The sequence below is a fragment of the Diplotaxodon limnothrissa genome, linkage group LG14 (assembly GCF_057381915.1).
Source record: "Diplotaxodon limnothrissa isolate DT_005_m linkage group LG14, D_limnothrissa_male_GT1.1, whole genome shotgun sequence".
NCBI lineage: Eukaryota > Metazoa > Chordata > Actinopteri > Cichliformes > Cichlidae > Diplotaxodon > Diplotaxodon limnothrissa.
This window is the reverse complement of record NC_140609.1, coordinates 38,492,017-38,516,647: the sequence shown is the minus strand read 5'-3', so window position 1 is coordinate 38,516,647 and position 24,631 is coordinate 38,492,017. Positions and strand designations below refer to the sequence as shown.

General features: G+C 39.2%; 2 protein-coding genes, 1 non-coding gene and 1 pseudogene across 3 annotated transcripts; 1 reads left to right on the top strand and 3 right to left on the bottom strand.

Moving 5' to 3' along the window:
* Positions 1-1,457: 1,457 nt before the first annotated feature.
* Positions 1,458-1,646, bottom strand: LOC146619459 (U2 spliceosomal RNA). Its single transcript, XR_014906863.1, has one exon. It is a non-coding gene; the product is annotated as a U2 spliceosomal RNA (small nuclear RNA).
* A 4,818-nt stretch (positions 1,647-6,464) lies between these two features.
* On the bottom strand, positions 6,465-6,580 carry LOC146619458 (U2 spliceosomal RNA; annotated as a pseudogene).
* Positions 6,581-9,834: 3,254 nt separating this feature from the next.
* vstm5 (V-set and transmembrane domain containing 5) lies at positions 9,835-13,507 on the top strand. Its single transcript, XM_085371619.1, has 4 exons — positions 9,835-9,910; positions 12,332-12,658; positions 13,247-13,390; positions 13,464-13,507. Exons 1-4 carry the CDS (start codon positions 9,835-9,837, stop codon positions 13,505-13,507), a joined length of 591 nt encoding a protein of 196 aa, XP_085227745.1.
* Positions 13,508-15,899: 2,392 nt separating this feature from the next.
* On the bottom strand, positions 15,900-24,430 carry med17 (mediator complex subunit 17). The gene is made up of 13 exons (XM_085370856.1): positions 24,335-24,430; positions 23,747-23,992; positions 22,911-23,074; positions 22,554-22,773; positions 22,311-22,447; positions 22,104-22,185; positions 21,714-21,866; positions 20,233-20,363; positions 19,481-19,665; positions 19,011-19,148; positions 17,166-17,283; positions 16,886-17,045; positions 15,900-16,352 (listed from the first exon to the last, which is right to left on the bottom strand). The coding sequence occupies exons 2-13, from the start codon at positions 23,976-23,978 to the stop codon at positions 16,144-16,146; spliced, it is 1,929 nt and encodes a 642-aa protein (XP_085226982.1). The 5' UTR covers positions 23,979-23,992; positions 24,335-24,430; the 3' UTR covers positions 15,900-16,143.
* Positions 24,431-24,631: the final 201 nt, after the last annotated feature.

The window sequence follows — 24,631 nt, the reverse complement described above, 5'->3', positions numbered from 1 at the left end:
GGACACTAAATTATTATTAATATTAATTAATGTCTACACCATCATAACATCTTGTTTGCAGCAGCATAAAAACTTTGCATCAAAGGCAAACTTCAGACTGCTGATATACTCGCATCGCTGCATTGCAGGCACCACATTCTCCTTTAAAGGCTTACAGACAGAAATTCACTGCACACTTAAACAAGCAGACGCATGAACAAAAATCACAAAGCCTTCCACGAAGACAGTAAAGATTCATTTTTTATATCTTATTTTAGATTGCATATTTATCTTACTTTATTTGGCTTTGACTTTACTTGAGCGCATTTATATATTTTGGCAGCTAAGAAAATATTTTCTTTAAAAAATTACAATTTCAGATGTCACGTAAATACAAAAGGTTTGGGGGTCTTTTTAGAAAAATGAAACAGATGATGGGTAAAAAAAAACATCAATAGATCAATCTATTACCAAAATAACCCAATAGATGCAGCTGATATAGTCATAGTCAGATTACCAAGGAATGAGCCAACTTTAAGAGAAAAGCGCTTTGGATAATAAACATATACATAAAGACCAAACCCACAGCCCACAGAGAGCTGCTGGGTGACACAGCCACTTATTTCATGAACAACAGAACAGTTTTCATAGCAAGAGATTGTTATACGTCACTGGACACAGGCAGACACGTACTAGGGTCTAACATTTTCTCTCTCAGGCACATTCAGTGAAACACATAAAGACGACCCAGGTTCTACTTGAGAAAATAATAGATGGTTAAGAAGCAGACTGGACTACTGTAAATAAGACATTTAGTCTCACTGGAACTAGCTGTATAAATGAAGGTTAAATAAATTAAAAATATTTACTGCAAGCAAAATAAAAATATTATCCACCAGCACTGCACCTTTTTCTTCTCTAATCAGAATACTTTAATAATCCTTAAGGAAATTGTGTGGGTTACAGTTGCTCCAGGAGGATAACAGTAACAGACTGAACTAATTAAATAATATAATATATTACAAAGCCTACAAAATATGAGAAATAGCTCTAAATCACAAGCTGCTTTCTGTTTCTACTGAAATAAATGTGCCAATATATAGAAACGGATATTGGAAAATGATCAATAGAAGACTTAAAGACAATAAATGTAGATGTGGTTTTGTTTCCCACTGTAGATGGATAAATAAACAATTTTCCACGAACTGCAGACAATTTGTTTCCTTGCCAGCTTTAGTCAGGCATTGGAAAATCTCATTAAATACATTTTTTTAAAATCTACCAAGATACAATTTTTTTGTGTGCTGCTTTGTCTGCAGCAACTATGTGTTTGCATCATTGTTGTGTTGCAACTTAATATAATAATTTGGAATCTAACATTCCAAATTGGTAATCAGCAACAAGAAACCATAAGGGGTCTCAGTTATTCTGGTGCTGTGACCACCTGGCCAAACTTTCAATATTTTTCCACATGTTTAGGGGGGTGCACCGTTCCTGGAGATACTGCAATACCAGGTCGATGCGTGGAGTGGACGGAGCAAGCCCCTATTCCATCTCCCTGTTCCAAAAATCAATTTAATATATGGTCCCCGGGTAGGGGACGTATCAGATATTAAACTGATAAGAACAGATTTTTTTTCCTTTTTTATTTTTACTTACAACACCATCTTACATTTCCATTTGCTCAACATTCCATTGAATACTTTTCATATTTCACAAAAACATCTTTTACATCATTCATAATAATCCTTCCACCTGTCCTTAATCGTGTCTATTCCCCATCTTTGTAATTCATGCCGATATATCCCCTCAAATTCCCTCTCTATATCCTTTATTGTTCCCATCTCTTTCCATTCATACCCCCCCCTTATATACCCCTGTCTTGCCCTCCATATCTTAAGTTTTGTAATTGATAACAACATACAACGTATTTTATTTTCCTCCTTCTTTTTATCCTTAGGCCTAAGATAAGTTATTTCCTCATATGTCACAGCCTCTAGTCCCTTATACCTCCTCTTCATTCCAGCCCATACCTTTTTTGCATATTTGCACCCCCATAGGACGTGTTCAATCGTTTCTTCCTCTGTGCAATTATCCCTCGGACATTCTTTTAACTCCCCCAAATTATGTGCATACATCGTAGTCCTTACAGGTAATTTCCTATGTAGGTGCATCCAATTAAAATCTTTCAAAACATTCTTATAACTCTTATCCTGTGCGTATTCCCAAACTTCCGAACTCACTATCCCCTGGTTGTAGTTAGCATTCCTCACCAGTTTTTTATACAGAAGTTTATGATTTTGTATTGTATCCACCTCCCTGCACTCTATATGTCTCTTTCCCCACTTAACCATCCTCTGAAAGTATTCTGGTCTTGTCTCTGCCTTCGGCCCCTGATTTTCCCACCCAATTAAAAACCGGTATGGAATAGCTAACCAGAACCATAACAATATCTGACATTTATGAATATATGGCTTCTTTAACAGCGTACACACATTTGCATAAAAAATCGTATCTAACTTTAACGGAATGTTCGGTACCCCTTTTCCCCCATCGGCAACCTCCTGATACATTTGTACTCTCTTTACGTACTCGTAACCTCCCCATATAAAGTTAAATATTCCCCTCATTATTTGTGCTCTAAATACTTGTGGCATCGGGAACACATAGCCTAGATACAATAATTTCGGCACCACCTCACTCTTTATCACTAACACCTTCCCAGTAATTGTAAGCTTCCTCATTTTCCATAGTCGTAATTTCCTTCCCACCTCTGCCATCTTCCCCTTCCAGTTCCAAATAGCATCGCCCTCATTATTCCCAAAAGAAATTCCTAGAATGTCCATAGGACCTTCACACAAAGTATAATCACAAATATTTTCCCTTCTACCTTCCCACGTCCCCAAGTACTTATATTTTGTCTTTTCCTTATTTATTTTTGATCCTGTAACTTCTTCATATATTTTTAATATTTCCACAACTTCTCTTAAACTGTCGTCGTCCGCTAAATATAGTATAGTATCATCCGCATATTGAGATATTTTCAAACATTCCCCCCCCGGCATCATTATCCCCCTCACTCTTTTATTCTCCCGAATCGCACAAGCCAATGGTTCAACATATAATACATAGAGTACCACCGATAACGGGCACCCTTGTCTCAACCCCCTCGCTTGATGAACTTTTTCCGTGAGGAACCCGTTCAATTTGATTTTTGAATATATCTCTTTATAAAGGATCCTCACCCACCTTATAAATTGTTTTCCCAAGCCCATCTTAGTCATTACCTCCCACAAAATTTCGTAATCTAGCCTATCAAATGCCTTTTGTTGGTCTAAACTTACACAGATTGCCGCCATTTTTCTATCCTTTACATATGCAAGTATGTCTCTATGTAATTGTATATTCCATGAAATTTGTCTCCCCTTCACCCCACACGTTTGATCACTTCCCACTATATCCGACATTACCCCTACCAATCTATTTGCAATTATCTTACTTAAAATCTTATAATCTACACATAACATAGTGAGCGGTCTATAATTATCAAGTAAATGAGGATTCCCTTTCTTAAATAATAACGAAATCACACCCGTCCTCATACTCTCCGCCATCTCTTCCCCCTCTAATATTTCTTTAAAGACCTCCAACAAATGTAACCCTATCACTCCCCAAAATACCTCATAAAATTCTTTCGTTAATCCATCTATTCCTGGTACCCTATTTACCTTCATTCCCTTCACCACCTTATATGCCTCTTCCATCGTTATTTCCCTTTCCAGAAACTCCCTATCTTCCTCTACTAATCTCCTCTTTAATGACCCCAAAAGAACATCTCTTTTTTCTGTCCCTACTTTTTCTTTTCTAAATAAATCCTCGTAATATTCTTTTACTACCCCCAACATGCTTTCCCTCCCTATAATCTCCTTCCCATCCTTTTCCAATTTCTCTATAACCCCCCTTTTATCCCTACTTTTCATCTTTTTAAAAAAATATGCGGAACACCTTTCATCTTCCTCATACTCTTTCTGTTTTAATTTATATGTTTCTGCTCTTGCCTTCCTCTCTAATAACTCTTCTTGCCTCACCTTTAAGTCTTCAATTTTCAAATCTACATTTTTTTCCTTCCCCTCCTTTTGTATAACATAAATATGTTCTATCTCTTTTTGTAACATATTAAATTCTTCTTTTCTACATTTAGATCTATCTGTACAATATTCTATCGTAAATTTTTTTATCTTGCATTTTACATCCTCCCACCAATCCCCTTTTTTTCCATAAAGTTCTTTTACTTTCACCCATAAAGGGAAGATCTCTAAAAATTTATCCCTATAATCTTTTTCCTTTAACACCTCATTATTTAATTTCCAATATCCCTTCCCGTATTCCATCCCTTCTATCTCCAAATCCACCTCTACCGCCTGGTGATCCGTGAGTAGAACCGGAATCGTTTTTCCCCCTTTAATTTTACACTTTTTATCTATCAAAATATAGTCCAACCTACTCTGTACCCCCCTTGTATTTCTCCATGTATACCCTACTTTTTTCCCCAGAAGTCTGCCCATAACATCCGTTAACCCGTATTGTCTTATAAATGTCTTTAATGGGAGAGAAAATTTTTCTTTTTCTAAAGATACATTAAAATCCCCTCCCACTATAATATTTTTCCTTGTAATAAAACAAGTGTCCATCGACAAAAGGAGTTCTCTTCTTTGTTTTGGATCCACATGTGCATACACATTTATTATCCGGCTTTGGACCCCGTTTTTTTCTACATCTACCACCATCACTCTTCCCTGTATCACCGTATAACTTTCTTTTATTTTTATACTTTTATTTCCACACAACACTCCCACCCCTGTCCCATATACTCCTCCTATACTCCATGCCGATTCACCCCCCCTCCACTGCTCCGAAAAAATAACAACATCCTTCTCGTCCTTCAAATGTACCTCCTGTAATAAACATACATCAAAATTATAAAACAACAGAAATTCATATACCATTTGTCTTTTTCTGGCATTTTTTAACCCCCTTACATTTAACGTAATTATTCGGAACCTCACCATTTTGTAGTAAAAAAAAAGGTATCTATACACCTAAGCAGAGGGCACTTAATAATTTTATAACAAAGAAACAAAAGAAAAAAACAGCTACCATCTCCTAGTGGTCTTTTTTGATCTTCATATCCCCTAGAAAAAAAGGAAAACTTTACAAAATTAGAGCCGAAAAAGAAAAAAAAAGAAAAACCTCTGTCGTCCATTTTCCCCTCCCTTATTAGTCCATATTGACTTGCGCCAGCAAATTTTTTATAAATGAATCTTCCGATTTTTCTTCACTTTCTACTTCTTCTTCTTCAACGTCTCCATCACTCGTTAAATCACTCATTTGTGTGTGCATACATTCAGTCTGCGTCCCTCTCAACACATACGCTCCCCTCTCCCCTCCCTCTTCCATCCGCTCTCCTTTACCTTCTTTCAAATTAGTCTCTCCTGGAGGGACTCCCGAGCTCACTCTCCTACGCCTTTTGGCCGACTTTCTTCGTGGCTTAGCTGCCACTTCCCATATTTGTCCTTCTTCGCACTGCTTCTCCCCATTTTTCTCCCCCATCTTATCGCCTTCTTCTTTTCCTTGTTCGGCCCCATCCTCTCCCCCCCCCCCTTCTTCCTCATTAGTCTGATTCCTTTCTGCTGGTGGCGCCTCTTGTGCGCTTTCCCCAATATTTGTTCCTATATCCGTTTCTTCATACCGCTCTACCTCGGTCCCTGCTTTAGCTGCTTCCGAATATGATCTGGGCCTAGTGCAATCTCTTGCCATATGTGTATCTGAGCCACATAAGTGACACCTTCTAGGCTCTTTGCAGTCTCTTGTGATATGGCCATTTTTCCCGCAGCTCCTACACCTCACCTGCTCACAATTGTCTGCATTATGTCCCGTACTGCCGCATTTTCTGCATGCTTGTGGCTGTCCTGCATACACCAAAAAACCTCTGTCTGCTCCGATGGAAAACACTGCAGGCGGGTGGCAGTATCCATCTTCCGTTGTCATATCCATTTTAAGTTTTACCCGAAACTGTCTTTTTCCAGTCCATAGGCCTAGCCCGTCCTTTATTTTTCGTACCCCTGGGAGCACTGTAACGTACCGCCCCAGGAAGTACTTAATGGTCTCTTCTGTAACCCAGGGATTATACATGTGCACCGTTAAAATCCTATAATCGTTCCTGTATAACGGGGTTACCATATATTTTTTTAGTTCTTCATTTTCTTCTGTACCACATCTCTTTCTCACCTCCTCCGCGTACTCTCCCGTGCAAAAAGTCACGTCATAGTGCTTACTTGCCGTACTTTGCTGGAGGCAGTAGATTTCCTCTGGTTGTACCTTCAATGCATCATAAAGAATCCTTCGTCCGAAATTAATTCTGTCATGGAAATCCTTTTCTTTATCCATTAGTTCGAATCTCAAGGTATTCCTCGTTCCATACGACCATGTATTCCTCTCCGAAAAATTGGCCGACGTCGCCGCCATCCTACATTGCTTCTCGCCTTGTAACTGATAAGAACAGATACTACACTTGATCTTAGCCAAAAGGCCGAGAAGCGATGCCGGGAATACGTCGGAGCAGACGGAGTCACTCCCCGCACAGTCTCCCTCACTGACGGTTCGGAAAAATTTCAAGACATATTTCAAGACATAAAACGGTAGCCATAAGGTCATCAGATTAGGTATAACCAGTGTTATGTTGAATCCGGTTTTATTTATGTCTACTGACGTTCGCAAATAAATAATATCTTGCCTTCCGGTACACGTGGTACGCGTCACTCCAATGGGAAACGAAAGCGCAAAACAAGAAATAAACTGCATTTTTAAGCACATTAACGCCGCAACCTAGACCCAATACGCCAAGTGAGTGTTATTTTAACTTAACAAAACGGAACAAGCCCATCTGCTTATGTAAATTATTGTTTTAATGATTCAAGTTAGAATACATATATTACGGCGCTTCACTAGCGGCCTCTGGTGGCGCGGAGGGTTAATTGCACTCTTCATGCCCCAAATCAAAACCCAGCAAAGAAATTTGCAGGTTAAAGCAGCAGGTGACGGCGAATAGATCTGACTACAGATAAAGGGTAAACTCCGGTCACTTTTTTTTACGTGTACAGTTTGTAAAATAAGGCAGAGTGAATTAACAAATAACACGAGCACAGACCCTCCATAAAAGTGTCCACAGATTTAACAAAAACACATGTTAGGGTTAAATTAACTTTATCTCAACTCCTCCACTCTCACACAGCTGTGTCAAATCAAACTGACAACTTATAAAAGCGTCCACTCAGATTGTGACTGCTACAATGCACGTGAGCACGGGCACTGTAGTACACGTGGAAGCGACATGGCGAAATCGCTGAGAAAGGTGATTAGGGGACGAAAAAAAAAAACAACGTAATAATAAGTAAATATGCCTTTAGCGCACTTGGAGCAGTTTCATGTGGGGACACGTATTAATTCACCAAAAACACAAAAATTTGAAGTTTTATTACAAACTCAGAACGGCTTAATTTAGGCACGCTAGCTCGCTATTTTAGCTAATCCCCACATTCGTGCTGCGTCACAAAGAAATTTGGTCGAAGACAAGAAATGCACGACCATAATTTACCGCTTGGTAACTTTTATCAGAACATAACAGCAACGTCGGATTAGATAAACAAAATGCCACTTAGTAAAAATGAACTTACCAGAAGTCACCTTCAGAGCTTCAAGGGTTTCTCATGTGCAAAAGCGCGAGCGCGTGAAGTTCGAACATGCGCAGAGGTCGTGAGCTTGGACGCTAGTAACCGGAACTTTTTGTTTTTAATTAATAAATCAATTAACGGACATGCGAAAATACAAAAATAAATTGTAGACACAGAAAATAATAAAAATAAATAAATAAAATGAAAAAATAATTAATGATAGTCTTTGCCACGGAAATAAAAAGGGTCACACTTACAAAAATTGAGTAAAGAAAGACTCCTACAGCTGGCGGTTACACTCCTTCAACCATCAGTTTACGAATGGTTTCATTTTAACACGTACGAATTTATGTGTCTTAAATTTATTTCACATTAAAACAAAGTCATGCTCTAAATGTGATTAGTCACGTGCTCTTTAAGTTTAACATTTATTTTTTGTATGTTATGCACGGCTCTTATTTTACAATCAGTATTATTTTTATTTATTATAGTGATTACTGTTGTTGCTGGAGGTACTGTTATTATAATTATCAGTAACATTAGTTGTTCTAGTATTAGTATTAATATTAACAAAGTATATCTGATCTGATCTTTTTATTTTAATTCAGATTTCTTGTCTTGTAGTGAGCTGCAAATATTGTTCGAGGCAGACTGCAGTAATTCACAAAAACAAATACATTATTCCCACACAATACACAGTCACTCACATCCAAGTAAGACCTTATTATATCTCATTTAGGATTTTGAAGCTTATTTCTTTAACTTCATTCATCTCTAACCATAAATCTACCAAGTGTTCTGGCTTTTATGGTAATGGAATTCTTCACAGAGCACCTCATGCTTTAACAGATGCCATCCATTTAACTGAGCTACAACCAACTCTCTGTTCATCCATGTACAAATACTCTGAGTGTTTTTTTGTTTGTTATTCTATGATGTAACATGTTTGATGCCAGTGCTTTCTTTGTTACTTATGTGTTACGTCACATTTTGTAACAATGGGTATTTAGTTTATCTTTAATCATACTGTACATTTTATTTTTATTCATTTTTATTCATTCTTAACTAGGGAATGGAGGAGTCTTTTATTTTATTGCAGTGTTGCAATTGAGTATCACATGGGCTCTACTTGTAAATTGGTTTGCAAGTAGTTTTTATAAATCATTATAATTTATATATAAATATCAGCAATATAATTATATTATCACTAAACTGATACATGTCTACGTGGCCACATTGTATTTTATTTCCTACTTTTGAAATTTTATTCTTGGGTTAATGTAATTTATTCTCGACCTTGGAGCCAAATGTTTGTTTTATTTTATTTAATTTTGATGTTGTAACTCAGTCTTGTATGGGTTTAAATTGGTATCCAACTTGTTCTTTTGTTTTGTTTTTAATATTCCTTTCATTTATATATGTTGGATTTTTATTGCCTTGTCTAACACTGGTCTTGGTAAGCGCATAAATTCATTAAAAAAACACCCTTAGAGTCTAAAATGATTATAAACTAAGTAACAGCGAGAAATAAGACCTGGGTTACCTACAGACAGTCAGCTTTAATATGCCTCCTAAAGGGAAGTTTCATTTGACTGTCACTGTGTGTGTTTTTTTAGGTGCATACATGTGAATACAGTACTTCCTGTTTGACATGTTTTGCCAGGTGTGTCGCTACTTGATTCCACCTGTCCCACTTTCATTTTGTGACAGTGTGTCTGTAGATAGACAAGTAAGTGGTTGCAATAGGTAAATTAGAATATACTGCTCAACGGCTTTCAGCCTTCAGTTGTGTGTGAGTGTGCGAGAGAGCACTGCCACACAAGGACTACATGTTTGCTCAGTAATCTCTGGCTCAACCTGTCTGATAGGTGTGGGCTGGCTGGCAGTGACTTGCGCAGATATGAAGTCAAATCCAACACAGTCTTGAGAGAGAGGAGGGAAGCTTTTGCATTCCTGAAAAGCAGAAGGAAAGCAATAGAAGAACAACTCTCAGAAACTCCAGGAAGACAAACAGAAGAAGAAGAAACCATGGGAAAAGGTGAAAGGCGAGGAGAATGCTACAAAATGTAAAATAAACCCGGGAAGCTTCTTCTGCAGCAGTTCGACAGATGGGTCTGGAATCCTAATGTGGCATTTCAGGCTCTGGGAAATACAAGATGTTGCTGTTTTTCTCAGCATCATGTTATATATGTGCCACCTAGGTAAGCTCAACACATTCCTAATTCTGCTGCTTTATCTTTGTGGTACGACCTACCTATGTTTGTTTAACACTTGAAATGTTGGATGAAGTTTCAGTCCTGTCAGTAGAAAGTAAATATAGGTGATCATGGCAGAAGTGGGAAGTAAAAAGGTCAATATTCCCTAATATTATCTAAGCAGAGCTCAGGCATGTAGCCATGAAACCGTGCTGAAGCATGATAGGGATTTTATTACGTAGCGTCTGATCTGTTTCTATTGTTGAGGTCCCGAGGAGTCAAGCCCCCGCTCTATAACACGATGAGCCCACTCTCTCTTTCTCTGGCTGTATCGTGTCTGCAACAACGTGACAGTCAGAAAGCTGAAGATTGCAAAGTACCTTATCTGAACTATAAAACTGCAACCACTCAAGGCTTCAGAACCTATAAAGCTGTGTCCTACCGACATAACGATCCTAGAAATAACATCCGAATGCCCAGAAGTGTTGTTTCCAAAAAAATCTGAATCTAAACCAAATCTCAGGAAACACAAAACAAAAGTAGCAAAATTAAAAGCGAACCAGGGTGCAGGAAACAGTCAAAAGAAGACATCAGGGCTGCTTTAAAAAGTATTTATGTGATTTCTTAACAGAAAAATAAGGAAAGAGTCAGTCGAGATTTGTTGGTAAAAGGTTTTTTTTTTGGGGGGGGGGAGCCCAGACAAAAAGATCTCTCCCATACTGACTTGCTTCTCAGTCAGCGCTAGTATTTTTCATTTTAAATTCTTGCTTCATTAAACAAACACACCACCAGCAGAACCAGATCTCTCCCTGACACGCACGTGAAAATATGCATTAAAGCTTGGCCTAAACACACTGCCTCTTATATTCATTCTGATACCTCCCAGCTAGTTTGACTAGTTTTAATCCTCTGGGGAAAAGAGGATGGGGGTGGGGGATCAGACAGAGCAGAGGCAGAGCAGGAGACATGCCACAGTGTTTGTCAGGAACAGCAGCTAACCGTGTCATGGTGGAATGAGTCCTTTTTATGGCGCTCGATTGTGTCACACACCAGCATGTTTCTACTCTAATTGCTATCACTGTGACTCAAGTCTCTCCCCCCACCACTGAGAATCAACAGATTTTTCTTTAAAATAACATCCGTATATCTAATGATAAAAATGTTATCCTCATAGTTTGAATATTTTTTGAGTTACAGTCCGTTGAAATACAAAGGTTGGAACATTGTAATCTAAAGCCAAGATCTTGCTTTTGTTTCTTTTTCATAACCACCTTAACATAAGATATCGTGACATATGTCTTACTTTCAACAGCAGAGAATAGAATAGAATAGAATAGAATTCAACTTTATTGTCATTGCACATGCACAGGTACAGGGCAACGAAATGCAGTTTGCATCCATCCAGAAGTGCTTTAGTGATATAGATATATTACAATATATATTAGCAATAATATAAATATGTGAGTATATTACAGAAATGGGTCTATTATGGTATGTTATAATGTACACGGTATGAGCCACATTAATTTAATTCTAAAGCTAAAGAGTAACAGAAATATTTGTCATGCTCTTGCAGTTTTGAGCTGTTTTCATCTGTACTCTAGTGTTTTCTATGAATTCTGCTTCTAGTAACTCTGACTTTAGATTTTGTGAAGTGATATCACTGGGCTCTGGTTCAGTTGTCATGTTAGTGTTTGTTCCTCCAGCTGAGTCGTCTGTTTCTATGATCCTGTTTATTCTGAGTACTGTTGTTTGTGTGTTTATTTCTTGTTTTACTTTGATAGACACTTTTCTCATGTGTCTTGTTTCCACTTCTTACTTCCTGTATGTATTGACTTTCGAATCCCCAGATATTGCCCAGTATGTAGTCCTGTCTCAGCCAAGTAAAGGCTCATTATCATTTGAATCTGCCTACGTGCCCGATGCTTGGGTCCTCTCTCTGCCATGTTATGACACATGTATTGGTGTCCTGGATGTTTGATCTGTTTTCTGATCATTAATTCGAGAAAAGTTTAAAAAATGCATTTTGGGTAAACTTTTAAAGGTCATATCACCTTGCAGGATAGGTGGCTGGATAAAACAAGTTATAGCACAGGAAAGGTCTCCCTTTACATGTATTTTGATACCAGAATCAGTTCGACATGTTGTAATTTAACCACCTGTGAACGCAGCTTATGGCTGTTGAAGGAAGAAACAACACTGGTGTTCACATCCTGTATAATAGTTTGGAAGTACCACTTTACTCAAACAACTTTAGGACTTTAGGAGAGTCTGGATCACTGAGGCTCTTTTTGCAATTTGCTGCTGTGTTAATTTTCTTCTGATGCAAAGCAGAATTTCCCTTTGACTTACTTACATTCAGCTGATTCTAGAATAACCCAGAGAATACAGACTAATGTATGCATGTATGTTCATGTGTTTGTTTAGCTGGAGCCATCTCCATATACTCTCCTCAGAGGAGCCTGATCCGCTCAGTGCAGGACGATGTGATCTTCTCAGTGAATTTCACCTGTAGCGGGATCCCAAACATACAATGGACTTTTATGTCAGGATTGGTGAGCCGGACGATAGGGGCCTGGCAGCCGGGGGGGTACACCAACATAACGGAGGACTACAGCAGCCGAGTGCAGGCCTATGACAACGGTTCGATGGGCCTGTCAGACCTGCGGCTGCAGGATGGTGGATTTTACGTGGTCACCATCACAGAATCAACTGGGAGCAGCAAGGATTTTGGTTTCGTCCTAAAAGTAAATGGTGAGAGTCTTTACATTAAAAAACAAAACAGAAAACTAACACACAACGAGGGAAAAAGAGTATAAAAGAAAGAAACAGTCCTGGCAGAACAGCTCAGTTTTTAAAGCTTAAGGTAATTAACAGCACTTCTGTCATACCTGTACAAAGAATTTCTTCACAGGATTTAAAAAAGCAGCACTAATCGTGATTAGAGCATCAACAAAAGCCCTCGGCTTCAGTTTGACGTAGTCTGACTGGCATTGTGGTAACAGTTGTTTGGATTTAAAGACGACAAACGCCCTGCCCAGATTTCCCAAACATGGCGTCTGTGGTTATTAGAGGCAGGCTCAGAACTGTTTTCCACACCAGACAGAGTAACTCTAAAGCAAATAAACTATGAAAATGAAGAATGAAGAATGGCACATGTGCTGTGATAATTTTAGGGAGGAATGAATGCAGGAAGGAAGAACATATGGATTGACCAAAGAGGGGAAGTCTTTTTTTTAACAAGTGAACATGATGAAAAAGTATCTTTAATAAACAGATCAGCCCTATTTGCAGTTCAGTTTGCAGTAAATAAGATGTGGCTCCTGTGTTTCTGTCCTACAGAGGTTCTGTATGAGGACCTTCAGTACCTTACTGTCTCTTTTTTGGCCCTGGCCTGCTTGGCCAGCCTTCTTATGCTCACCATGTGGCTCCTGGACAAGGCCTACAAGAAGATAATGGCATGCAAGCGCAGGAGAGAGATGCCAGGTAAAGCCATGTGTAAACAGCAGAATCCATCTCAGTGAATATCCTCTAATGGTGTCAATGATTGTGCATTCAGGTGATGCCAGAAAAACAGGTTTGCAACTTGGAAATGTCTTGTGAATACCCATTCAGAAGATTTTGGATTGCTGGCATTGCTCAAACATATTCTTCCCTGATTTCTTGTATGGATACGTGCTGAAAACGTTCATAACCAAAATAGGTCACTCTACATGGAGGACAACTATGTAACCAAAACAAATAAAAACAAAAAGATAAAAAGATTTGTGTGTCTGTTTCTCCTGCAAATATCCAGTGTTTTACAGAATTTATTACATTTTTGTGGCAATGATAATGGAAACACTACAGGACACCTTTATACACATTCATGCAATACTTTATTGTCTGCACTAAACAGGCATAGTCTGAACTACATGCAGTTTAACAGGTAGTCCATGGCAGACCTGCTGCTTTCAGGGATTTCAGGGCACATTTGCAGGCCAGTTTCCCCAAAACTCTCCCTGGTGCTGAGGATGAACTCTTGGTGCAGGTTTAGTCATAAAGTTCTGTCATGCAGAAGTTTGGGGCAGAAATTTTGAACACAGAAAGAGTGCCATCAGATTCTGATCCATCATGCTATACCAGGGGTAGGCAACTCCAGGCCTCGAGTGCCGGTGTCCTGGAGGTTTTAGATGTGTCCATGCTCCATCACAGCTGATTTAATGGGCTAAATGACTCCTCAGCATTTCTTGAAGTTCTCCAGAGGCCTGGTAATGAACTAATCATTTGATTCAGGTGTGTTAACCCAGGGTGCGATCTAAAACCTGCAGGACACCAGCACTTGAGGCCTGGAGTTGCCTACCCCTGTGCTATACCATCTGGAAACTTACAGCAGCTTAATTTTTCAGCATGACAATGATCCCAAACACACTGCTAGCACAGTAAATGCACACCTGGATAGAAAAACACACAGTGGAACACCATCAGTCATGGACTGGCCTCCTCAGAGTCCTGACACAATATTATTGAAGCAGTGTGGGATCATCTTCAGAGAGAACAGAACACGAAGCAGCCAAATCCAAAGAATAGCCATAGGAGAACTATTCCTGAAGGCTACTACTAAATAAGTTACAAACTGGTTTCATATAGAAGGCAAATAAAACCTGATACAGTGTCTGAAGTGTGGCTGCTTTTTTAGGTAATGGGTGAAATAATAAAGAAGACAATTTTCCGCATAAAAACGTTTGTGAGCGTGTTGTTTTATCTAAAGTTAAAATGTGTTCTTCTTACCACTGCATGATTGTGTGGAGAATAAATATATGTTGAAGGGTGTGATGGTTGACTATGGTTTGACTCTATCATTGTATCACAGTAAGGGCGTGTTTGAGTGCAAAGGTCTGTGAAGACCTATTATAGCTTTGTTTGTTGTCTTAATCATGTATTGACACTTTAATCCCTTTTTTTTTTTTTTGCAGAAAACGATGTGACTGAGCTGCAGATAATGAACGTCTGAGTGATGACTCACCTGAAATGGCCAATCAAAGCTGTCAGTGATACAACATGAGGACATACTTTTGAAGGTGGAATGTTTTGTACATCAAACTGTCCTCTTTATATACTCTAGTTACTTACAGCTCAAAGCATGACCAGTCAGTTATGAACACCTGCACTGTGTTGATATTTTGTACTGATATTGATATTTACAGATGACTGTCACTGAATGAGTGAATATACCACCGATGATACAGGAACACAATAAATCTTGTATTTATTCTCTAAGCAAAGAAACTGTGTGACTTTATTTTACTCATGACCAAGGGTTAAACTGGGCTGGTTTCATTAATAAGCAATTAAATCAGATTATTTCATGATAACAAAAAACGAGTTTCGCTTTTGTGTGCTGCAGGCTGGTGATAGTTTCAGCTGAGGCCTTGATGATACTGGCTCAGCAAATCAGAAAGTAATGTAAATAAAGTTGTGTCCAAAGCAGTCAAGTAGTAATTGCAGTTTGCTAAATCCACACGGAGCCATGAAGCTGCAGTAACACAGGTCAGCTGATCACGGCCCGGAAAAGGAAGAAAGGAAGGAATGCAGGAATAAAGAATGAATGAATGTAGAAACAAAAGAAAATAATTGTTTTTCTTTTATTACCTAAAGAAAAAATATCCGGTTCACAGTGCAAATGATTTTGTGATTTCTTTCTTAACGAACTCTCTCCTCCCTCGTGCCTACACAGGAACTTCAGGTTCCCCACCTGAAAGTGCAGAGTCCAGACTCAAAGTTAGTTTATCTAAAATGTTGTCACATCAGACAAATGGAGTGGTATTAAAACTGCACCCATCTACTCTGACACACACACACACACACACACACTCCTAAGACAACATTGAACTTAATGTGGTCAAATTTAAAGTTTGAACCGGCAAATCCCTAAGTTCAGTTTTATAAACAGTGTCTCTTTGATCCACAGCTGTATTCTTAAGAAAAAGGACAAATATATATAGACAGACTGCTTTTTATTTTGTATCAAACTGTTTGAGGTATATACACACAGTCCACACCTTACACTATAAGCAACAGGCAGAGGACACTTGTGTGGACAGACTTTACGGCGGTCCACAAGTTGGTTAAAAACTAAAATAAATGAAAGTGCTGTCGATTCTTTCAAATGTGAGGAAGAGAGTCTATGAAGGAAGATTGTCCTCTTTAAATAAACTGTTATTTTGTGTGTGGGAGGAGTCAGCAGACAGAGTCAGCACCTAAGGACAGGGAGTCAGCGCCGCCATGAGGAGCTCCATCTTGTAGACAAAGTTTCGGCCCTCCATCTTGCTCCAATGGACCTCTTTGTACGGCCCTCTGAGGTGGCTCCACTTGGCGTCCTGGATGACGTCGCTCTTTGGCAGCTCTTTGATCTGGCTGCGAGGGAACTGCACCAAAACTTTGCAGCCGCTCTCTGGGCCGTTACGTACTGAAGAGAAAAGAAACTTTGATGAAAAACCACTGACAGTTATTTACTTTGCTGCATAATGATAAAGAGCTGCTGAGCAGACTTTTGTTGTTTTTAAACAATGACAATAAAGTTTCTCTCTTGTCTCGCCACACATTATTCTTCAGTGTTTACAGATATTCAGTATGAGTGTTGCATGGAAACCGGTTCATGATGCATTTCAATGATGTTTGAAGAGAGGAAGTTTCCCAAAGATTCCCCAACTTGTATCAACCTGTCTGCTTAATCCTGAGTAATTTTCCATGAACTGACAGACTGGGTGTCGTCTTGATTTATTACATTAGTTTCTGCCTTTTCTTTAAAAAAAATAATAAAATAAAATAAAATTATAATTTTTTTTTTTTTTTAACATTTTAGCCTTTATTGGGGGGAGGTTAGCTAAGGGAGAGCCTGAATGTCTCATGCATAGAGGCATGAGTAGTACTGAGTTGCTGCTGCTAATATGGTCTTCCTACTACAGAGAAACCTGAGGATCCGAGAGCCATCAGTCTCACCTGAGATGGCGTACTCTCCGTTGGGAGAGGCAACAGTGACCGCGGAGGCATTTCCGATGCTCTCCACTGGGCCCAGACCTACATGGTTACTGAAGCTCAGGACGTGCCAGCCCATCACCTTAGCCAGCTGCTGAACTGCATGTACCTGATGCTGCGACATCTGTGAAAAGAAGGCAGGCATACGCAGAACTAAATACTGAAGCATTACAGTCAACAGTGTGCAGCCATGCTTCTAGTAAATTCAGCCTCCTCCAATAACTGTGGAAGTTACTGGTGTTACCTGTGAGAGGAGAAAGTCTTGCAGCTCCTGTTCCTGGTGTGACAGCGTGACCACACGTCCATCTCTGTGCACCACCCTGATCTGCTCCACACCGATGTTCAGCTGCAGCTGGATGGACCTAAACACACCAAATAAAACACAGTGAGCCTCATTTCAGAGGATCAAACACGCTGGTCCAGAGTCATGTAAACATCCATATATGAGGAGAGAAAAGCTTTTTTCACATCCATTTATTTATATAGTTCACAACAGCAGTGAACGAAAATAGAAAAATATAATGGTAAGAGGTAAGTGGAACCAAGATCTAGGCCATTTGCTTTGTTTGCAAAGACTGCTAAAGTAGTTCACTCTTTGCAAAACAGAACGCTGTTCTAAACAGATTTTTCAGGACTTCTTGTTGTGCTTAGTTTATTTTTCATATGTTTTTTGCAATTGGCGTTTGTTCAGGGAAAGATACTGTAGACTGAGCAATAATGCATTTCTTGCATTTCTCAAGGGTTCTGATGGGGTCTTTCTTAAAATTACTGGTCCCAGTAACAAAGGCACTTGTCGACTCAGAAATCGAGTGAAACTAATGACACACCCGGCAGAACTTTATGTTATTTAGCTCGTCATATTGCAGCCACAGAAATTCTTTTGTCCATGAAACCAAAAAAGCTGCACTTTCTTTTTGCCTCATAGTCTGATTTGTCATAACTTTTCCATTTTGTGGTCGGCTTTTCTTTGGCTGTCCCCTCTTCACCCTGACCTGTCTTATTTGGCTCTGCAGAACTAAAATACCTGCGTAAATCCATCTGCTTTTACACAGGCACTTGCATAATGATCAGCAATTCTCTGCACAATCAACCTCTATGACATGTTTAAGCTTGCTGCGGAAGATTTCACTTGTCATATTTGCATAGTAAGCTAACGAGTGATAAGGAATTGGAGAGGAATTAATCTGTCACTCACCAATCAGTACTGCCGCTCTCTATTCACAGTTTGGGCAATGGCAAAGTGAACGTGAAGCAAAAAAACAAAAACAAAAAAAAAAAGCGCAAATTTAAACGCGATTTCATTATGTTACATACTGACAGTGGCTCTTCGATGCCAATGACAACATTACCCAGCTACGTTTGCGAAAGGATGCAAAAGTATTGACATATATTTTTTCTTCCTATGATAGCCTGATGGGCAGGGCTGGGATGGATTTTGGTAGCCCGACCGGAAAAAACTGCTAGCCCCGGGACGTCGGGATAGCGATTTTGCGAGCCCTGAGACTATTAAATAATAAAAGCTGCAGCTATTGAATATTTTAGTAATCAAGTATCCTATTGATTATTCAAGTAACTGGATAAGAAATACATCTGCCTTATAATAAATACTTAAAAGAGAAAAAAAACCAAAACAAAACAAACAAACAAAAAAAACCCCACAGGTTATCAAACCCCCCCCCCCAAAAAAAACAGGAAATAGATATAGAATAGATCCTAGATACATTTCTATTGCAGGTTTGTTTTTAGTTGCAAATGTAGGTAAAACATTTGCATTTACATGGCGGCCACTGAGCGCTGCAGAGCCGAGCATTAAACAAATCAGCAAAGCAAAAACTTTGTGTCAAGGATTTTTTCAATTGTTGAGTTTTTCGATTACAAAATACAAAATTTATTAATTCTAATAATTAAAAAAAAGTATTTTAAATTAAAATAACAATAGTACAAAATGAATAGTGAATATTTAGTAAATATTTAAAATCTGTAAATCTGTGATAATAAAAAATATAGTAAAAATAAAATGTACAAATAAAAAAATAAATATTGATATTTAAAATAATGAGTAAAATAAACTCCTCTGCACTCCACTTACTTGCAGATCTGCTCATAGCCTTGTGAAGTGATGAGCACCTTGACACTGGACTCGTATACGTCATTAATGTTGGACCAGTGAGCCTGGATCTGCGGGTCTTCAATCCGACTGGCCAGACTATCGATGGTACGTGCCGTCCTGTTGACCACAAACACCGTGGTACCCGTGAAGAGTATTGCTAAGCATTATACAGCCAACAAAAAGTAGCTAACAACAATTCTTCTGTTAAAAGATTAAATATTTTAAGATAAAAGGACATAATTTAATTTCCATAATCAGTTTGGGATTAATAAAGTATTCTGATTCTGATGAAACAACAAAGACAATGTGAGCCATCTGCTAGCCAAATGTAGGCAAACGCTGCTTTTTTGGGCTGCTAAAGTTTCTGGAGCTCCTAAATTTGCAGTAAAATTCAATATTGCTACTGGTAACTGTTTCTGTATTTGTAAAATTACATCAGGATATTTTACCTGCGACGTAGGAAGATGTGTTTGGCCTGTTTGATCATCTTCTCCAGCAGCCCCTCAGTCTGCTGCCAACTGGAGATTTCTGCCTTGTCATAGGCCAGTGGCCCTGCCAAACGCAGACGTTTGTGCCCAAAGGGAGCGCTAGAAGGGTGCGGTATCACCACAGAGCTCAGCTGCTGCTTGTGAAACTATAAAAGAAACAAATGTTGCCAATGAAATGTGCACTGAGACAATGAAATTTAAATTAATAACAACAGAAGTGTCTCCTGGCACAGTACAAGACGACAGGTTTCCAGGGTTGTTGTAGGTAGAAGAACACAAATATATCTTAATATCTAAAAAAATTCCAACATTAAAACTTTAAATTTACAAGAAAAAAAACCCTCATAGATTCCTTCACTTTGTAGCTGTATTTTTCTTGTAAGCACCCTCTGCTCAGAAATGACTGTCTCTTCATGAGTGCAATTCAGCCGGTGCTCTCTCCCTGTTAAAAGGGAGTTCTTCCTCCCCACCATCACCAAGTAATACTGCAGGGGACTATTGCAGTTTTCTCTTTAATTCTCTACGGTCTTTATCGCAGTCTAAGCACACTGAGACCTGACCAGTATTCCCTAACTGAGATGGATTTTTTGAGGATATATAGTTAAAAGTTAAAGGAAAAAGAGAAAAATATTTAACGCATTTCAGATCATATCTGATAGGTTTCCTCCAGAGGTGGTTAATAGATTGCGCTCTATAGGAATCTCACTTCTCACCTCTCTCATCATCTGATGCAGATTGTGTTCTAGTACGTAAAGGTGGTCGTCCGGTTTGGGTTTCTCTGGAGATGCCCGGTTGTTTTTCTTCTCTCCCGTAGAGTGGCACAGTGAGATTGACAGCTGCAGACCTAGGGAGAGAAAAATCACAGGTGTGTTTGGAGGGGAGAATGACACTTTGGATGAATTAGGGCAGGAGGATCATCAAAGACTCCAGTCACCCCAGCCATAAACTGTTCAAACTACTTTACAATTTGAACAGTAAGTACTGAACAAGGTCCCGAACCTGGACCGGATACTGCAGTACGTGACAATAAAAGTGATTTGATTTGAGTGTTCACTAAAAGTGAAAGAACATTCTTTACACTCTTGACAAATGTGAAAGCTGAATACCTCGACTTGATGACGGCTGCTCGTACGTAACATTAAGAATATTACTCAGAACATTAATATGGTGTTTGTTTTATAGATAAAAAGAGGAATGCAGCAGGTAGCACCTGTTACTTAACCTCCAGTAAAAGAGCACTAAAAAAGAAAGAAAGAAGAAAAAAAGCCCACATTAGTCAGTCATTATGTTAAATGTTATTCTAGCTGTCAGAGCGCTTCATGTTCCTATTCATGCCTCTCTGCTTTGTCTTTTGGTCACTTCCTGTTTTACTTCAAAGGTTGTTTTTATCGCGTCTTATTTTGGTTTTACCTCCTATTTTTTGGTCTTTTGTTTTCCTTTCCCCTCACTGTTCCCACATGTGTCTTGTTTTGTAAACAACTCTTTGTGTGTGTGTGTGTGTGTGTGTATATATATATAATATCACTTCTTGCCTTTCTTTATCAGATTGTCTGTCTTCCTCCATCCCCACCTGTTCTTATTTGGATCTTTCACCATTTGTTAATACCTATAGGTCCCATATTATTTCACATTAAGACGCGTTAACTCGAGTCTCAACGAATCCCCATAATGTATATTTCAAGTTTTAGAGAAAAATACCACACAGGTATTTTTTGTACGATGGCTGTGAGTCTACATTTTGGTTCTAAGTTCTATTAAATTACAACAAGATATTCCCATGATAATATCGAACAAAACCACTGTGTTGTCATGGTAGACATAGACTAATGCATCGATATTGTAGCATTTTTTTAAAATGTTTTCATCTCTTTAATGCCATCCACAATCACTTGACAAGTGGACAACCTCCCGTGCTCTTATTTTGAAAGTTTACTCTGTTGCGGCAGTCTCAACCCACGGTGAGACAAACTACATTTCCACCATTTTTGGACTGCAGTCCTAGTTCTGCTCTGAAGACCTGCTGTGAGCTGGAGGGTCCCCCTAACCTGCAGCAAGTGGAGAACTGGTCCTTGTGCTCAAGCACTGGGTCAGTTATTCTCTCAAGGCAAGGCATATGCTTCCGTATGACACACATAAGCACATACATAAGTGTGAGAAACACTGAACCAGGACCCCATTTGTGTCATATTCTCACCTGGGAATGGCTGTGAGATGATCTGGTTTTTCACAACAATGTGAGGGATCTGGGATTTGATCTGAACTGCCTCCCTGGACAGCTGGGCGAAGATCTCCTTACAGAGCAAAACATTCTGAGCCGCCTCCAGTTTCACGTGCCATTGCTGCGTACCTGAGCAGAGACAAAAGAAAAGACCAAGAGTTTTGTTTGTGGGATTTACTCTTACAATTTAGAGTGGGCTCAGTCATCCTTTGCCAAAGCCTAAAGAGCGCTTTCTAACACAGAATGTAATAATTTAGTATTTTCATAAAATGCCCTTCTAAAAAAAAATAAAATAAAAAAAACGTGGAAGAAAAGAGCCTCTGTGTTACTGAACAACTTTTAATGTGTATATGTGCTGAACCATACCAGCTTTGTTCTTTTGCTGTTGTCTGAAAAGGCTGACGGTTCCCAGATCACCAATGTCAGGAGCTTGTTTCTGAATGGACACCTGAAGATACAAACAGTATCTTTCTATTACACCTAATATATCTGGTAATTATCTAAAATCAAAGAATGAACAAGGAATGAGAAAAGATGAATAAAAACATATTATACATGTCATTTCCCTCTGACCTTGATGTAAGCAGACCCCTCCAGGTCACTGGGGATCTGGACGTCCAGTGGGCAGTAATCCTCTGGGATTTTTTTGTCCAGATCAATGTCAGTATTTTTGATCACTTCAAATGTGCCATGATGGGGGAAAAGGGAGCCTGCACGGGCAAACACGGAAGTTAGAAAACAGGTTTAAAGTGTCTTAATGTTAATCTGTAGGATGCAGCAGCACTGACTGAGTGAGGTGTTTTCCTCTCTTATCACCTGCACTGCGGTAGCTGAGGTCTCCCAGGATCTTGTCTCCAACTTTGCGTAGTTTCCACTGTGAGCGCAGCCGCAGCAGCTCAGAGTTGAAATCCCTTTGCCTCCTGTTCTCCTGGTTCTCTGTGACTGATTTACTGAGCTTCTCTGCTCCCTTTTGAAGGATCATAGCTGCTGTGGCCAATGATTTCTTTTTACTGATCAGCTGGAAAACTTGTGGTGTCTGCAGGAGTTGGAGAAGGAGCAAAAGATCTCTTTGTGGACAAACCTAAGAGTGCTTTGCTGACATTTAGAGATATTTTTGTAGAACCCTTAAAAAACCCTTAAAAAAAATCAGTTTAAGTGACATGTTTAATTTACCTTTCCAGCTGCTGGATCCTGAGACACGGGGTCTAAAGCCATGTACTTCTTCTCCTTCACCACACTGAGCACATCATAGAGTACACACATCTCTGTGAGGGCGCTGCGGAGGTTGTTACGCACCGAATCCCAGGGCCAAAGAGACGGCTGAAATTTTACTGTGCCTATGCAAGAAAACAGAAAATTGGGCTCGATTCCAACAAGTGATAAAAAACCTTATGTTCTGTTTTCAATTCATTTGTGGAGTCTACTTGGTGGTCCTCCTTTCTTCATCAGAGTCAGGAGTAAATTGTAAATAAAGTTTAACTTTATTTAGCTGGATCTCATTACTCCTGAAATCCATTTTATTTATTTATTGGAGCAGCGGGTGTACTCTTAGGATTGACAGAATTCATAATTCCATCAGTTTTCACAAGGCCTCCAACACCTTGCAGCCTCAAAACATGACAGGCTCCATTGTGATTTAAATGGTAAATAGATTGTTTCTTATACAGCACTTTTCTACTCTGAGCCCTCAAAGCACTTTACGCAACTTGCCTCATTCACCCATTCCCACAAGCACTTTTTTCCTATTCTCTTTATATGTAACATTCACATGCTTTCATACTCTGATCAACTTCTAGTATCTTGTCCAAGGATATTTGGCATGAAAATTATATATTTATTAGTAATTATTCACCATCTAAGTGAAGTTCTGAACTGAAATGTTTAACCTATGATGAATGAAGTTCAGCTTGATATTTTATGTTGGCCTAAGGCACACAGCAGCTGATTATACCAAGGAATGTGTGATGGCTCGTGTAGCTCTAGCTCCTTGCTTTATTTAAGCATTTTACCTTCTTCCTCCTCTCCATCCTGCTTGCCCCATTCTCGGTCCTTGGGTTCTCCCTCAACATCCTCCTCTGAGTCGGATCCCTGGCTGAAGTCAATTCTTTGTGCCAACTTTGCCAAGTTCTGGGACATGGATAGAGGAGGGACATAGGTCTCGGTCCCATCCAGTGCCACTTCCTGCACCTGCTTCTCACAGGAAGACTCGATGCTGATCCTCACCGCTGGACCACCAGACATGATGACAGACTTGGCTGAGAAGTGGAGTGGACAGGCAGAAAGGGTTAGTCATCAAACACAGACACAGGGGAGACCAGAAAACCTCTGAATCAAACATTTAATATAGGTTGTTTAATAACCAGAACACTAAAATACTTCACTTCCAAATGTTAAAGTGAAAAACGAGAATTAGAAACTGCTCCTCAACAACTTTGGATGGTAATAATTCAGCTCCTTTAGTCACTTTGTAACGTTTTACTAGTTAGCAACACTAGCTAGTGTTAGCTCTTTGCTTAGCTCACAGCATAAAAGGAGACTCGAAAGCTCAAGAGAACAGCTTAAAACACCAAATACTATTTTACTCCTGTAAATCTTACCTCTGGCGTTCACTAGTGTTGGAGGTATCGAGGAATACTCGGGTATTGCATTAAATGTTCCAGTAGCGGTGAAAGGCTCATCAATACAGGAACGAGTGTAACTCCTGCACGGTCCCCCTCCCACCGCGATTGTGATGAACGCTGAGGCTGGAAGCTGTTTCAAACGCTTTGTGTCACTTTAGCACTATTTACGTATTTAATGCTTGTGTATATATATATTATTGATGTATTTTTTTATGTATTTTATGTTTAAATGCATAAAATGTTTTTTATGCAGATATAATGACTAGGAACTAA